This window comes from Hemiscyllium ocellatum, chromosome 2 (assembly GCF_020745735.1).
Source record: "Hemiscyllium ocellatum isolate sHemOce1 chromosome 2, sHemOce1.pat.X.cur, whole genome shotgun sequence".
NCBI lineage: Eukaryota > Metazoa > Chordata > Chondrichthyes > Orectolobiformes > Hemiscylliidae > Hemiscyllium > Hemiscyllium ocellatum.
In genome coordinates this window covers 125,816,506-125,832,807 of record NC_083402.1, presented here as the reverse complement: position 1 = coordinate 125,832,807, position 16,302 = coordinate 125,816,506, and the positions used below count along the sequence as shown (strand labels likewise).

The 16,302-nt window shown below is 40.1% G+C and overlaps 1 protein-coding gene across 4 annotated transcripts in view; it reads right to left on the bottom strand.

The window, feature by feature from the left end:
• LOC132824973 (coiled-coil domain-containing protein 171-like) overlaps nt 1-16,302 on the bottom strand; it is a 265,522-nt gene that overhangs the window by 233,565 nt on the left and 15,655 nt on the right. For all 4 annotated transcript variants that reach the window (XM_060839917.1, XM_060839908.1, XM_060839927.1 and 1 more), the window contains 2 exons: nt 16,110-16,284; nt 9,241-9,431 (listed from right to left, as the gene is read on the bottom strand). In XM_060839917.1, coding sequence (XP_060695900.1) covers nt 9,241-9,431; nt 16,110-16,284 — 366 coding nt within the window. The remainder of the gene's footprint in view (nt 1-9,240; nt 9,432-16,109; nt 16,285-16,302) is intronic.

The window sequence follows — 16,302 nt, the reverse complement described above, 5'->3', positions numbered from 1 at the left end:
ATTTAAAATACCTTATTCTTCCCCATTTATCAGGGCTTTGAGAATTACAAACCTCCTGTGTGCGTCTTTAACACACTCCAGTAACTTAAGTGGGAGATTCCTGCTAACCAATATAGCCACTCCCCTATTTATAGTATTAAAAGATGAAAAGTAAACCCGATCAAAGCCATTCTGCTGTAGTTTCAAATGCTCCTTATCATCCAAGTGTGTCGCCTGTAACAAAGCAATATCCACTTTTTCCTTTGAGACTCAAAAGTACCTTCTTCCTCTTAACTGGTGACTGACTGTCTCTGATGTTCCAGGTGCACCATTTAATCAAGTCATTAGCCATAACCTTCTGAGCAACATTTAGATTCCAGAGAGGAGGAACTCAAACCACAAATCACTAAGCCTTACTGTCGCAAGATCCCTCAAACATTGGAACTACATCAACTAAAACCACTACAGTTAACAAACCCACAAAGCAATCAAGAGGTTATATACTACAAAAAATAAAAAAAACAACATGTAGTGCTGAATTGGGGAACTCACCCCCTACCCAAAGGGAGCAACTACACATCCCAAACCCAACTTCCTATCCCACTGCCAATACTGCAGCCGGGCATTTAAATACCTGAACCGGGCATAAACTGCCCGTAAGTAGGCATCTAGCCATCGCAACCATTTTCCCTCCTCCTAGCCAGAGCCACACTGTAAACACAAGCAGAAAAGAAAGAAAATACACCATGGAATAATACAGTGAATAAAGAATTTTTTTTAAAAAGGTAAGTACCCCACCCATCCTCTGGTATAACTTGACTTAGAAATTGAAAGTAGACATCTCAACTGCTGCCAAACATAGTTCAGACCAGATCATTACCAATAAAAAAAAGGAAAAGAAAGCCCTGACCAAACTTCGTCTTTTTTTAAAAGAAAAAACAAAGACATACCCTAACAACACTACTATTTGTACATACTAAATTGCTCAGATTAAGTTAATTTGTCCATAAAGTCTCGTGCCTTCTCCGACATGTCAAAGAGAGATGTACAGATCTATCTAAGGTGTTCTGAAGCGCCACCGGATACCTCAGAGTACCGGATCCCAAGCTTCCTCAGTCTTCTCTTGAGCTTTCACAGGATTTTCTTTTCTGGATCACCGCCGCTAAGTCTTGGAAGAACATGATCTTAGAGCTCTCATAAACTAGGGCTGTCAGGTTCTTCCCCTAGATTCTGGAAGCTCTCACAATTCTCTCCTTATCTCTATAATGATGAAATTGCACCAAGATAGAACAAGGGCATTGATCCAGACCTGACATCCGCATCATGACCCAGTTGAACCCTCTCGATCTTCAAGCCTCTTATTCTAGCTTCCAAATCAAAGAATTTCGGCGACCAGTCCTCAATAAATTCTGCCGGATGCTCACCTTCCTTACCCTCCGGCAGGCTGACAATCCGAATATATTTTTTCTCCTGTCCCTGTTCTTGAGGTCACCAATTTGGTCAAGCAAATTATGGACATGCGTCTCCTGGGCTTGGATCCTATCCTAGGAGGAACCAGTATCAGCTTCCACCATTGCAATTTTGTATTCTACCTCATCTGTCCTTTTCTCCAGGACTCCCAGCTGCTGTTCATGCTTCTGCGGCATGATAGAGAACCGAGACAGCTTCTCCTCTATCTTCTTACCCAACATCTCACGAGCTTCTTCACCAGGACCTGGTAAGAAATCAAGTCAGAGATCCTGCAGGCTGGGCTGCAGACCAAGCCTCAGACAATCCTCCTCCCTTCTTCAGCATCCCTGAATGGCGAAAACCAAGGTAAGTTGATCTTTAATAGACTCCTGGGGCTCAACTAACTTTTCAGAGTCTAAGAATATCATGGTGATCCAGGAAGGGAGGGTTAAAAGTTCGCCCCACTTGCGCTGCAGAGCGGAGCTCTGCAACGAGATCTTCTTAGTTCGTCACCATCTTGGATTCCCCCCCAAGAGTTGCCAATTTTTGTTTTCCAAGCCCAAGAAATATATTGGGTTTCTGGTAAAAAAAAACGTAGGCCTGGAAGTCAAAGAACCAAGTAGATGGAAGAACATAATGTGAAGCTCAGAGCAACTTGTCCATGCTAATCATGCATTTTATTTCTGTCAGGGTTCAAATTCATGTCTGCATGATGTTGGCATGACAAGTCACAGTTGTAGACAAGCACACAAGCTGCACAATACAAGGGTCTTTCCAATTGACAATTGTTAATGTTACAACAGATTGTGTTTCGTTGGAATATTTTCTCTACTGTAGAAAGTAAATGGGTTTTGACGTATAGAAAAAGTCATACTTCAGTCTATGCCCTAGGATTTTATGGATCTATCTTTAGACCATTCTTCCTGTTCAGTTACAGGTAATCAGGCTTATTTAAACTTTTTTTGGAAAGCAGTTGTAGAAAAACAAGAGAGATAAGCAGGAATTCTGTATTTAAATAATACATTTCCATCTCAAAATTAAGTCTCCAAAATTTTAGGTAACTTTTCAGAATTTTTACATGGGATATTGAACATCATGAGTTCCACCTTTCTGCTGTAGTGAAACAGAGATTTTGTACTATATATGTATTTTGGTGCGTTTGCTGCAAGTGTGTGTTCTGGGTTGAACATATGGTTTGTTTGGAGTTGACGATTGGCCTTTGAGGGATAGCAAACTACAATACCCCAGAATTCCAAGGAATAGACGGAAGTTAGGGAACTCTGCAGAGGGCTTATGTCCAGAACTTTCCAGATGCACTCAGTTTGTGCTGGGAGTTGTTCCAGAGAGAAGACTGGATTAACCTTCAATGTAATGAGAAATCTTTTGATAAAGTAAAATATGCTAATCAACATTCCCAAGAAAAACAGTTTAAAGTAATGAAATAATCTTAACAACTTGTTATTCTATTAGTCCCAGACAAGACAGTTGGGGATATAGTCAGAAGAAGTGAAAAGGATGAGCACCTTGCCAAGATCTTCCCCACACCTCCACTTCTTGCCTTTAAACAACCACCAGACCTTAAACAGATCATTGCTCGTAGCAAACTGCCTGGCTTTCAGGACAACACCATACAACCTTGACACGGGGGACGCTGCAAAACATGTCAGTGTCAACACAGATACCACCATTATGCGTAGTGACACCTCCCATCATGTACATAGCAGGTAATCATGCGACTCAGCCAATGCTGTCTATCTTATAATCCGCATGTAAAGATGCCCTGAAGCAAGGTACATTGGCGAGACCAAGCAGAGGCTACAGCAACGTATGAATGGACAACACAACAAACAACAGACAAGAGTATTCCCTCCAAGTCAGAGAACACTTCAACGGTCCAGGACATTTGACCTCGGATCTTCGGGTGACCGTCCTCTAAGGAACAGGCAACAACAAAAGTGGCTGAGCAGAGGCTGACAGCCAAGTTCGGTACCCTGAGGATGGCTTCAACTGGGACCTTAGGTTCATGTCACACTACAGGTGACCCCATTGCACTATATACACGCACAGACAGACGCACATGCCACTCCTATACACACACACACACACACTCCCACAGACCCCTCATATACTCACACAAATACTGCCACACTCACACACGCACCCTCTCACACTCACACACATACACACACTCTCAGACACCCATAACCCCATCTCCCCAAACACACCCACATGCACACATACACATTTAAGTTTATGGGGTGAATTTGTACTTGCAGAATTACATTTTTCTTTGCCCAAAAACTGCATGAATCTATTTAAGATTCTGTAAATCAATTTTTTTAGATTAGAATCAGTCTGACCATTGTGGCACAGACCGTCTCACACAGGGCACCTCACACCTTCAATGCGTCATCTGGGCCAACATGACACCAATTGTTAAAGTTCACTTGAGAATGCAACTTTTAAATGTTCTGCGATTTACATATGAAAGAACTGAAACCAACATTCTCATTCTAAAAGAGATAAGACTTAAACAATCCAAGTCTTTTTCAATATATAATTTCAGTTACATCACACTGTAAATCTTTGCTATAAGTCTTGTGTTTTACGATCTTATACTCCACAACCACCTGATGAAGAAGCAGTGCTCTGAAAGCCAGTGCTTCCAAATAAACCTGTTGGACTGTAACCTGGTGTTGTGTGATTTTTATTTTTATACATACATATATATAGACAGATGAGACTTCACGCCAAAGTGATCATGTTTTAAAAGTGACCTGTATAATGAAAGGGGAGCGGTCAGCTCTCTAGCTGAGCAGTTTAGTTCAATCCAGAACTGGTTGGGAATTCAACAGTGAGCTGTGGGGAAACAAACTCTCTTTCTGCCCTGCTAACTTCAACCTGTAAGCATCTGTTCCATTGTCTTTTTTTACTGGTCTTTAAGACTGTTTGCTTATTGGGACTGTTGTGTGTATTTGGAACAGCATAATTAAGTCTGGTTTGGATAGACAGTTCTGTAGGGCTTATTTATTCCGTTCTTTGTGTTTCATTGTGTAATTTTGTGAATAAATATTTGTCTGTTTTTAACCTCGCTGTCTTACTCCGGGTAATTTTCACTGTATGCTTACTGAAATAAATTGCAAAGGTATGGTCTGGGCTGCCTGCTTAAGAATGTTTTGAGTGGTCTGGCCTAGTCCATAACAATACCAGGCTATAGTGATTCCAAATAGGTTACTTCTGCAGTCTTTAAATCAATCCTTGAATCTGTATATAAATCAGAGTAGAGTCATAGAGATGTACTGCATGGAAACAGACCCTTCGGTCCAACCCATCCATGCCAACCAGATATCCCAACTAGTTTTGCCTTGTTTAGCTTCATTCGTGTTATCAAAAAATATTTGTTTTGTTTTATTGTTAAAATGAAGACTGCAATCTTGTATGCTTTGTTTTACTAGAAGATCACATCAGGACCTTTTTTTAAAATGATGATCTATCTAACCAGGCATCCATCAGGAGTCTAACTTGTACAGTACTAACATCAACTTTACATTATTATGATCTTGTGGCTCCAATTGTTTTGGGAGAAATGTCAAGACATGAAATCAAACTAATGAAGGATGAGATAAAACAAAAGGATTGTGGATGGGCTGGAGATCTGAAACAAAAACTGAAATTGTTAGCGAAACTCAGCAGCTCTGGCAGTATCTGTGGGAAGAAAAGAGAGTTAATGTTTTGAGTCCAGTGAAACCATGCTGATGAAGAGTCACTGGATTCATAATGTTAACTCTTTCTTCCCACTGATGCTGCCAGACCTTTTGAGTTTCACCAGCAATTTCAGTTTTGTTACTGAAGGTTGAGGTCTGAATAATTGCAAAACCTATCCATGTATATTTACTCTAAGACAGTTTTCTTTCCACCAAGATCAAATGTTTTACTGAAGCTGTTTGATGTTAACGCAGATTCATTCTTTCATCATAAATGTTAGAAGGAATCAGATATTACAAAAAATGAGCACTCACTGTCTGGAATGTCATTCATGAAGGAGTGCAGAATAAAGTCCAGTGAAATAATTATCTGCATGACACTCCTTAAAAATAATTCATATCTCAAGTTAATACATGCCATTAGCTTCAATAGTGGCTAGTTTTGAACCCTTGGTACAATCATTATCAATCACTTGTGAAAGCAAGAGTTATCTGCAGATACTGGTTATAATTCACTATAATGGTGTACCCTGCAACAAATATTATAACCTTGAATTTGTGGTTGTAATGAGTCTCAGTATGTACTATCTTTATTTTGTAGAAGTGACAGCATCCTTGCATGTGCAATTAGAAGTGGAAACGAAGAAACAACCTGTGTGATTTTCCACACCTCTACATGGTGTGCTGTTAAAGATCTTGAAACCTGAGACCTTAGAATTCTTTTGAATTGACATGAACTGCCATTTCTATGTTATAATCTAACTTGTCACAAGGAGATAAAATTACCCTCATTGAAGGAAGTGTAACTCAGATCTTAAACGGTGCAATCTGTCAAATTATTATTAAGCCACCTCTCTGAGCATGACAAATTGATTTTGTATTCATAGAAAGAATAGCAAAGTTTGATTTGAACAAAACTTTAGATTTCTAAGAATAATGTATTAAATATTTACTATGTCCCAGCTTCTATCTGAAACCTATGGTTGTGACCAATCTTTACTTGCTCTCTACAATATGACTGAAGCGTGGACATTTTTTTTTTATTTCCTGGTTTACCATTCACAAAATTCATGTGATGGGCCACTTAGTCTATTTTATGGAGTTGCTACTGTTAGATGCCAGAGTTCTTAAATAGCTGAAGCTGGAAAGAAATTAACCATCAAGAAAAAAAAATGAAAGCCTGACCACCAAGACAAAACTAGATCCTGTGAGTACACCTCTCTTGGGTCCTTCACTTTAGCTCTGACCATACAATATGGTCACAAACCTTTTACTCTCCAATTTTCACATTTAGATGACAAGAGTAATTGAAATACACTGCATCAGAGACCAATGTCTGATGCATATTTGTGGTATTGTAGCTCTATTCAATATAAAACAAAGCTGAAACAAAATTATGAAAAGGAAAAATATCAGTCAAGGAAAAATCAATGGCTATATTAAATTAAAACAAAGAACTGCAGATTCTGTGGATCTGAAACAAAAACATAAATAACTAGAGAAATTCAGCAGGTGTGGTAGCATCTGTTTCAAGTCAGTGATGAGTTCTGAAGAAGGGTCACTGGACTCAAAACATTAACTCTGCTTTCTCTCCAAAGATGCTGCAAAATAAGTGCCAGTTTGGCTATCAAAAACTAAATTTAGTTACCTTAATTGGAGGCTTAACATTTAATGGAAATTCCTACAAGTCAGTAATCTTAGGGAACCTTCTCATTGATTGGATGCTTTTACTGATTCTGATATATCCAGTGTATCCCAGTATCAAAATGGCTAGGCAATCAAATGGCGTTAACTCAGCAATCAGAGTTTGCCACACATTTTTAAATGGGACACAAGGATGTTTTACTGTCTAGTTTTTCACCAACTCACTGAAACACTGAAATAGTCTGAAGTCCCAATGAATTATGATGTGGGTTAACTAATCATAAAATCGCTACAGTGCAGAAGCAGGCCATTCGGCTCATTAAGTCTGCACTGAACCTCTGAAGAGCATCCCATCCAAAGCCAATTCCCCTAACCTAATTCCCTGTAATCCTGCATTCCCAATGACTAATCCACCTAATTTATACATCCATGGGCACGACGGGTAACTTAGTATGGCTAATCCACCTAATGTGCACATCTTTAGACTAAGCAAGGAAACCAGAGCACCTGGAGGAACACGCGCAGATATAGAGAACATATAAACTCCACACAGGGAGTCACCCAAGCCAGTATCAAATCCAGGTCTCTAGTACTAAGAGTACTAACAACAGAGCTACTGCACCATCCCTAATGGTCTAAATCACTCAATTTCCTGTCATTTCTATAATGTAGCATGTACACAGGTACGAAAACACTGAAATTAGAGAGCACATGCATAAATGAGGTCAAGTGAAATATCTACATAGCAATTTTATTATAACAAAGCATGGATTTAACCGATGTTAAATTCAACATTTACGATACTTGGCAGATGTATAAAGTAAAATTTACTCCTGTAGTGAATGAAGCCAGGCAGGAGACAGGGGTCATTTATTATAGGTTCAGCTCTGTTCAGAGAGGTGTTGTGGCTTAGAAAAGAAACTTTGGCTTCAGATTTTTACACTTTCCATATTTATTTCTTGGCTACAGGCTTCTTCAATTATTTACTGTCTTTTGGCTTTTTCACGTTCTTCACCACATTCCCCTGGGTTTCTTTCTTTAGCAATTTTGAAGGAGTCAGAATCATCCTGTCCCTTTGTCTGCACTAAAGAACCTTTCTCCACCTTTTGCCAGATATAGAACCTAATCTCAGAGTTTCTCCACTTTGACCCACTATCAGTTGAAGCTATCTTCATTGCAGCCAGAGACAACCCCTTGCAAACACTGCAACCTGCCACGTTATTGCTGATTTATAGCCTTAGTAAATGTTATAAATACCAAGAGTAACCAGTGCCTCTGTGCATGCACAGGCTATAGCTATCCTGCCATTAGTAATAACACACACTCAGTACCCAATTACCAAGACTATTTTTCAGCATATTCAGGCTCATTTGTCTTAAGCAGAAAGAAACAGGAATTTCTTTCAGAAAGAAGCTAACAAATCATTTTAAACTCACAATCTTGTTTATTTGAAATTTTACAAGAAATCAATATCAGAGATCTTATGATTTACAGCAGACTGGAGTTGTACATCTATCAAAGCACTGATTTTGCACAGAGATGAACATTCAAGAGACTTCACCTGTCTTGTATGACTTGGGAGATTAAGCCAGTTTTGTCTTACTCAATTTCTAGTCCAAAGGGCATATTGATGAGTTTTGTTAGATACTGTAAAAGCTGTAGCAGAGCAGAGAAGCAGTGCTTGGAAGTAATCAACAACTCTTTTATTGTAAATATCAACAGCAAAATGATGTCTTCTTCCCCTTTAGCGGACACACTAGTGAAGAAGGGAAGGCAAGAATTTTTGTATAGCATACAGAAATTCAAGGGTCTAGAGAGTGAGGTAGAAGAATACATTAGTGGAACTGATATTACCAACATTGTTTAGTTTTCTATAGGTCAAGAGCACCACACTTTCTCCCTCAGGAACAAACAACAAATCCCTTAAGCTTTAAAGGGATTATGAATTTCAAATAGTTGAAAAAACAAGAGGAAAATCCTTTGCTCAGAAGGATGTTGCACTTGTATGCACCCTATTGTTACACAACAGTGGTTAGCACAGCTGCCTCACAGCGCCAGATACCTGGGTTCAATTTCCGTCTCAGGCAACTGACTGTGTGGAGTTTGCACATTCTCCCATGTCTGCGTGGGTTTCCTCCGGGTGCACCGGTGTCCTCCCACAGTCCAAAAATGTGGTCAGGTGAATTGGCCGTGCTAAACTGCCAGTAATGTTAGGTGAAGGGGTAAATGTAGGGGAATGGGTCTGGGTGGGTTGCGTTTCGGCGGGTCAGCGTGGACTTGTTGGGCTGAAGGGCCTGTTTCCACACTAAGTAATCTAATCTAATCTAATTCTACACCAGCTCAAACATTGGAAACATTTCTCAAAAACATGAAGTCATTACTGTAGAATGTTCAGGATTGCATCAAGTTACAAATAAAAACACATACACAACTTTGGAAAAAAGTATTTGTTATTACTTGGTACCTGCAAGATAGCATCAATTCGATTCCTCTCAGCAATAAGGAACTCATTTTCTGTATTACAGGTCTGAATAATTTTATCCCTATCCTCTTGTTCAGTTTGGAACCTCTGTTGATCATCTTTCCTTGCTTGTTCAGAAATTGCTAGAGTTTTTTCCAATTCCTTCACTTTCTGTTGAAGTTCTGAATTTTGCACTGTTAATTACAAAAATAGAAATTCATTGAGATACTGCCTTTATAAAGTATTTACAATTTTAATATGCATGATGGCAAAATTATAAAAACAAATCATGTTAATTACCAGATTGCATGTGTCTATCTCATTATTTGCTCAGTGGTCAACTGATTTTGATGATAGTTAACCCTTTGCTGAGGAATTTCATTAAACATTAACAAGCATCCCTTTGAAACTACTACATAATACTGGCATAAGTAATCTGACTCACTGGAATGATCAAAAGGCTGCAATTTCATTCTTCAAATCATATGCAAATGCAATGAGTTTTTATACCTTTTTTTCAGAGTCTCTCAAGAGTGAAAATACACTCATATACCATTTTGCTTATATATGTGAAAGATATTACCATGAAATTAATGGTCAAGTGTCGGTTGTAAAGCAATCAAATTTCATGATCAACCTGAGAACCTAAGACCTTCAAAAATTTATTTTTAATTACTGAACAGTTTCTGGTGTTCATACAGGCAACTCAAGTAATTCACCCGTCACAGTAATGCAGCAAATTCAATGAAGCAGCATGTCAAACCCAGCTGGCATCAAGTAAACTATTATATTCCCTATCTTTACAGTAAAAGATAGAGGTTTCAATTAAAATACATCTCATATGCACACAAAGGAAACAATTTAATGCAGGAATCGGGAGTCTTGCTCACCAGCTGGACAGCTGATGGCGACTTCACAACAGTTCTAAAGAGGGCTAAGCATTTCTAAGGCTTTGTGCGCCTTGATCCCAGGGAATTCCCACATTTAGTAGCTGTTCACTGAGACTAACACCAGTAAGATCTGTGGCAGTTGCCAGCAATGTGCTCAGGAGTAAGCCCAGGATTGTAGAAAGCCGTTTACAAGTTGGCTGATGACACCACCATAGTCGGTCAAATCTCAGATGGCGACGAAACAAATAACAGGCGGGAGGTGAAAGACCTGGAAAAATGGTGTACTGAGAACAACCTAGCTCTCAATGCCAGCAAAACCAAGGAACTCATTACTGACTTTCAGCGGGATGTTACTCATGTTCCCATCCACATTAACAGCACAGAGGTGGAACGAGTGGAGAGTGTCAAGCTCCTGGGAGTGATCATCCACAACAAGCTTTCTTGGATTCTGCATGTGGATGCGCTGGTTACAAAGGCCCAACAACATCTCTTCTTCCTCAGGCAGCTGAGGAAATTTGGCATGATGATGAGTACCCTTGCCAACTTTAATAGGTGCGCCATTGAGAGCATTCTGTCTGGATGTATCACTACCTGGTATGGCAACTGTACCATTCAAGATCGGAGACGGTTACAGAGAGTGGTGAACTCAACTTGGACAATCACAAAGGCCAACCTCCCATCTACAGAATTCATCTACCAGGCCCGCTGTCAAGGAAAGGCCGCCAGAATTCTTAAAGATCCAGCCCACCCTACTAAAGTATTTCTACAGCCGCTACCATCGAGGAAAAGGTACAGAAGCCTGAACACACGGACCAGCTGGTTTTGCAACAGTTTCTACCCTACTGTTATTAGAATACTGAATGGACTCACAAACTCTTAACATTCACCTTTATCTGCGTTTTTGTTTTTGCCATTGTTTACCTATTATTTACTATCTATGCCTGTACTGCTCGCAAGACAAAGCTTTTCACTGTGCCTCGGTACATGTGATAATAAATTCAATTCAATTCAATTCAACTCAATTCAGTTCAGACGTAGGCCTCAGATGAATTATGTTGGCAATGAGACAGAGGTTTGACTCTCATTGGCTCCCTCCTTCCCAATGCTGGGTCTCTCAATCAGACACCAAGTGCATTTCAGTGCAGGAACTCTTGCAACCTAGATGCAAATAAGACAGCATATGCTTTTTGTGGAAACAGCCCTGTTTGCTGCAGGATGAAACCCTCAGGTTGGCATGAATTGTCCAGATTTAGATCGTGGTACTGGCAAGAAAGTGCATGGGCCTCAACCTATCAAGTGCCACCTCACCTCAACTTCATCCCACCTTGGTCCCCACCCCATGAAGAACTTTAATTTTCACCAAAAATGTTACTACAGTAGTTGGACGTTATCAATGTCAAAAACTTGGTGAGACATTCAACACAAATCGAACATTTATTGAGGAATATGGATTTTCTAGAAGGATCTACCAGTACCTAACATCACAGCTAAGCTAATTTTTTTTTTCAGAATTACCAGGTATCCTACAGCACTGAGTCAGTGAATGTGCTCACAATGGAAGGAGAACATACTACAATAAAGGCCACACGTGCCAGTGGAAGAATTTGAAAAGTTAGGAATCTCAGAGTCAGATGTACAGCACAGAAACAGATCCTTTGGTCCAACTCATTCATGCCAACCAGATATCTTAAATTAATCTAGTCCCATTTTTCAGCAATTGTCCCATATCCCTCTAAACCTTTCCTATTCATATATCCATCCAGATGCCTTTTAAATGTTGTATTTGTACCAGCCTCCACCACTTCCTCATTCTATACACACACCCTTTGCATGAAAAAGTTTCCCCTTAGGTCCCTTTTATATGTTACCCCTCTCACCCTAATCCTATGCCCTCTAGTTCTGGACATCCCCACCACAGGGACAATATCTTGTCTATTTACCCTATCCACACCCTTCATGATTTTATAAGCATCTATAAAGGTCACCCCTCAGCCTCCAACTCTCCAGGAAAAACAGCTCAGCCTATTCAGCCTGTCCCTATGGCTCAAACACTCTGAACCTCGCCACATCCTTGTAAATCTTTTCCGAACCCTTTCAAGTTTTTTAACATCCTTCCAATAGGAGGGAGACCAGAATTGCACACAATACTCCAAAAGAGGCCTAACCAATGTCCTCTACAGTCGCAACATGACTCCCCAACTCCCATACTCAATGCTCTGACGAATAAAGGAAAGCATACTAAACACCTTCTTCACTATCCTTATCTACCTGAAACTCCACTTTAAAGGAACAATGAACCTGCACTCCAAAGAATGTCTCTTTGTTCAGCAACACTCACCTGGACCTTACCACTATGTGTATAAGTCCTGCCCTGATTTGCCTTTCCAAAATGCAGCACCTCACAAGTATCTAAATTAACTCCATCTGTCACTTCTTGTCCCATCTGAAGATCATAGAATCATACAACACAAACAGACCCTTCATTCCAAATCATCCATGCCAACCAAGTTTCCTAAACTGAACTGGTCCCATTTACTTATGTCTGGCCAATATCTCTCTAAACCTTTTGTAATGTCTGTTAAATGAGATCGAGAGTCCAGTGAGAGTGTGTCAGGGTGAAGGAGGCCATCTGGGTTGTTCGGTATTGCAATTGGTCCTCCTGGGAGCAGATGCGGCGAAAGCGAAGGAATTGGGAAAATGGGATGCCATTTTTTACTATAAACCGACTGACTCCCAAAGCTACCTAGATTACACCTCCTCCCACCCTGCCACCACATTCCCAATTCCTTCGTCTTCGCCGCATCTGCTCCCAGGAGGACTAATTCCAATACCGAACAACCCAGATGTCCTCTTTCTTCAAAGACCGCAATTTCCCCTCAGACATTGTTGACGATGCTCTCCACTGCATCTCCTCCACTTCCTGCTCCTCCACCCTTGAACCTTGCCCCTCCAATCGTCACCAGGACAGAACCCCACTGGTCCTCACCTACCACCCCACCAACCTCCAGATACATCGTATCATCCTTCGTCATTTCTGCCACCTCCAAACAGACCCCACCACCAAGGATATATTTCCCTCCACACCCCTATCAGCATTCTGAACACTTTAACTCCCCCTCACACTCTGCCAAGGACATGCAGGTCCTTGGCGTCCTCCATCGCCAGACCATGGCAACACGACACCTGGAGGAAGAGCGCCTCATCTTCCACCTAGGAACCCTCCAACCACAAGGGATGAATGCAGATTTCTTCAGCTTTCTCATTTCCCCTCCCCCCACCTTTTCTCAGTCCCAACCCTCAGACTCAGCACTGCCTTCTTGACCTGCAATCTTCTTCCTGATCTCCCCGTCCCACCCTCTCTCCGGCCTATCACCTTCACCTCCTTCCTCCTATCATATTCCCAATGCCCCTCCCCCTAGTCCCTCCTCCCTACCTTTTATCTTAGCCTGCTTGGCACACCTTCCTCATTCCTGAAGAAGGATTTATGCCCGAAACGTCAATTCTCCTGTTCCTTGGATGCTGCCTGACCTGCTGCGCTTTTCCAGCAACACATTTTTAAGCTCTGTTCTCCAGCATCTGCAGTCCTCACTTTCTCCTAGATTTTTTGATTGGCAATGTAATTAATAGTTGTTGGGGACAAGCAGGAAAGAGAAGCTAATGCCACAAGATGACCAGTTGTGCATTAATTAAATGTGGGAACCAATGCTGGGCCAACTGGTGTCTCCTGCTCAAATTTCTTATAAACACCTGAATAAACTCAAAGTTTAATAGTTTTAATTGTCACAACTCTGGACATGTTTTTATTAAAACAGATTTGTAAAAGTCTAAGTGGTTTCAGATATTCAGGATTCCATGTAAGGTCACCTTGGCCTCACAGCTTTGGAGCCTTTACATACAATGTTTTGAATAGAAAAATGTGTATATTTAACATTTATGTTATATATAACTACAAGTGGGAGAGGAAAATGATAGCTAAAAACTGCCGAAGGAATTGAGCGAGTTGATTGATTAAATGCTTATGTTGGTGGTTTATGGGTGATAGATTTAATTATTTAGTTTTTCTGGTTATTAATTTCTCATGATACTGATTTTAATGAATTCATATATAGTCAAAATTAAAATCATACAGATTTCCAATGGCATTAATAAAAAATGAAGTGTTGACTTCCTTCATCTGATTTTAGTACCAAAGACTCTTATGTACTGAAATGTACAAAGACGAATAAACTGATTTAAAAGTGCCATAGTTAGCACCTGACCACAAGTTGAGCCAAGTTTCAAAATCATAAACAAACAAGAACTGAAACTGATACAGTCTACCAATCTGTATCTTCTATATCAGTTTGACCTACACTTTTATGACAGTCACAAATTGCAGATAAAATTTAAGCAATTAAATAAGAGAGTTTGCCTGTGATTTTCCAGCCTGGAAACAAGGATATCAGACATTGAAATAAACAACCCAGTTGTATTTCAGGGAGCCGCTTTTGGCAAGAGGAGATGGATGAGTGGCTTGTACAAACTGGAATAATCTCTCAATCTTTCAAAGATCAAAACATCCAGTGATAACACAAACTGGAGAAAACATTCAAACACTGAAAATGCAAGGATATCTGCAATTTTCACAGTTGCCACAATTCCAGGACATAAAGTGTAGCACTGGAAAAGCACAACAGGTCAGGCAGCATCACAAAAGGATATTGATGGATTGCAGATTTGGGCAAAGAAATGGCAGATGGAGTTTAATTCAGGCAATTGCAAGAAGATTCCTCTTGGAAGATCACATTCAGGCGCGAATTAAACAATAAATGACAGAACCTTTATAAGCATTGACATACAGAGGGATCTGAGCATACAGGTCCACACATCCCTGGAAGTGACAACACAAGTGGAGAAGTGGTCAAGAAGGCATACAACATGCTCGCCTTCATCAGCTGGGGCATTGAAAATAAAAGTTGGCAAATTATGTTAAAGCTGTATAAAACTTTAGTTCTGCCACATTTTGAACATATGTGCAGTTCAGAAGGACGTGGATACTTTGGAGAGGGTGCAGAGAAGATTTACCAAGACATTGCCTAGTCTTACTTAAGTTTTAGTTATGAGGACAAGTTTGATAAACTCAAACTGTTTTCACTGGAAAGACAGGGGCGGAGGGGGGATCTGATAGAAATCTACAAAATTATGAGGGGCATAGATAGGGTGGATAGTCAGAGGCTTTTTCCCAGGTCAACTACAAATGGACACAGGTTCAAGGTGACAGGGGAACATTTAGGCGAGAGGCACAGGGAAAATCTTTCACCCAGAGAGTGGTGGCTGCCTAGAAAATACTGTCAGTGGAGGTGGTGGAAGCACGCATATTAGAAACATTTAAGGCATACCTTGATAGACACAAACAGGTGGTGAGCTGAGAGACAGAAATTGCGTATGGGCAATAAATGGCAGGTCTAAATAAGGATTAGGAATCAGTACAGGTTTGGTGGGTGGAAGGGCCTTTTCCTGTGTTGTATTTGCTGGTATTGTATCGATTTCAAGATTTATAGTGTTTTATCTTACTTTATGTACTAGACAATGTTCCCTTCTTAAGTTCGTCCTTGCATTTGTGTTTGATGCCCCATCTTCTTAATTTTTTTTCTCAGGATTAGCAAATAATAAGATCACTCTTCTTTTGATTCAAGAAAACTTTGTATATGGCACCTTTTTCACTTCTGGTGAACAAGCTAGCCAAACTTAAATTGAAGCAAGGTATAGCTACATGCTAAAAAGAACATTAAGTCTTTATTGCAGCCAACTAAGGAGGTTTGAAAACGGGGATTTGATTCACCAAGTTTTAACAAATGTAATCTAAAACTGGTGTGCAACTTTTTTAAAAAATAATTTCTAAAGATACCAGCTGTACAATGTGTTGTACAAATTACTTCAGGAAAATGGCTTTACAACTTTTTAAATATAATTTTCTTCTAGAAACTCAAGAATTTCATGTACCTTTTAACTGTGCATGTACTTTGTGAATAGAGTCTATTCTGTCTTCTGAAGTGCATTTTACAACACTGGCTTCCTTCTTGGCCACAGCTAGCTCGTACTCCAGGGTCTGTCTCAGTGCCTCTCCTTTCTCCAGCTGTGCTCGCAATCTAGCAATATGGCTTTCAAATGTTGCACGCTGTGAAAATGAAATAAT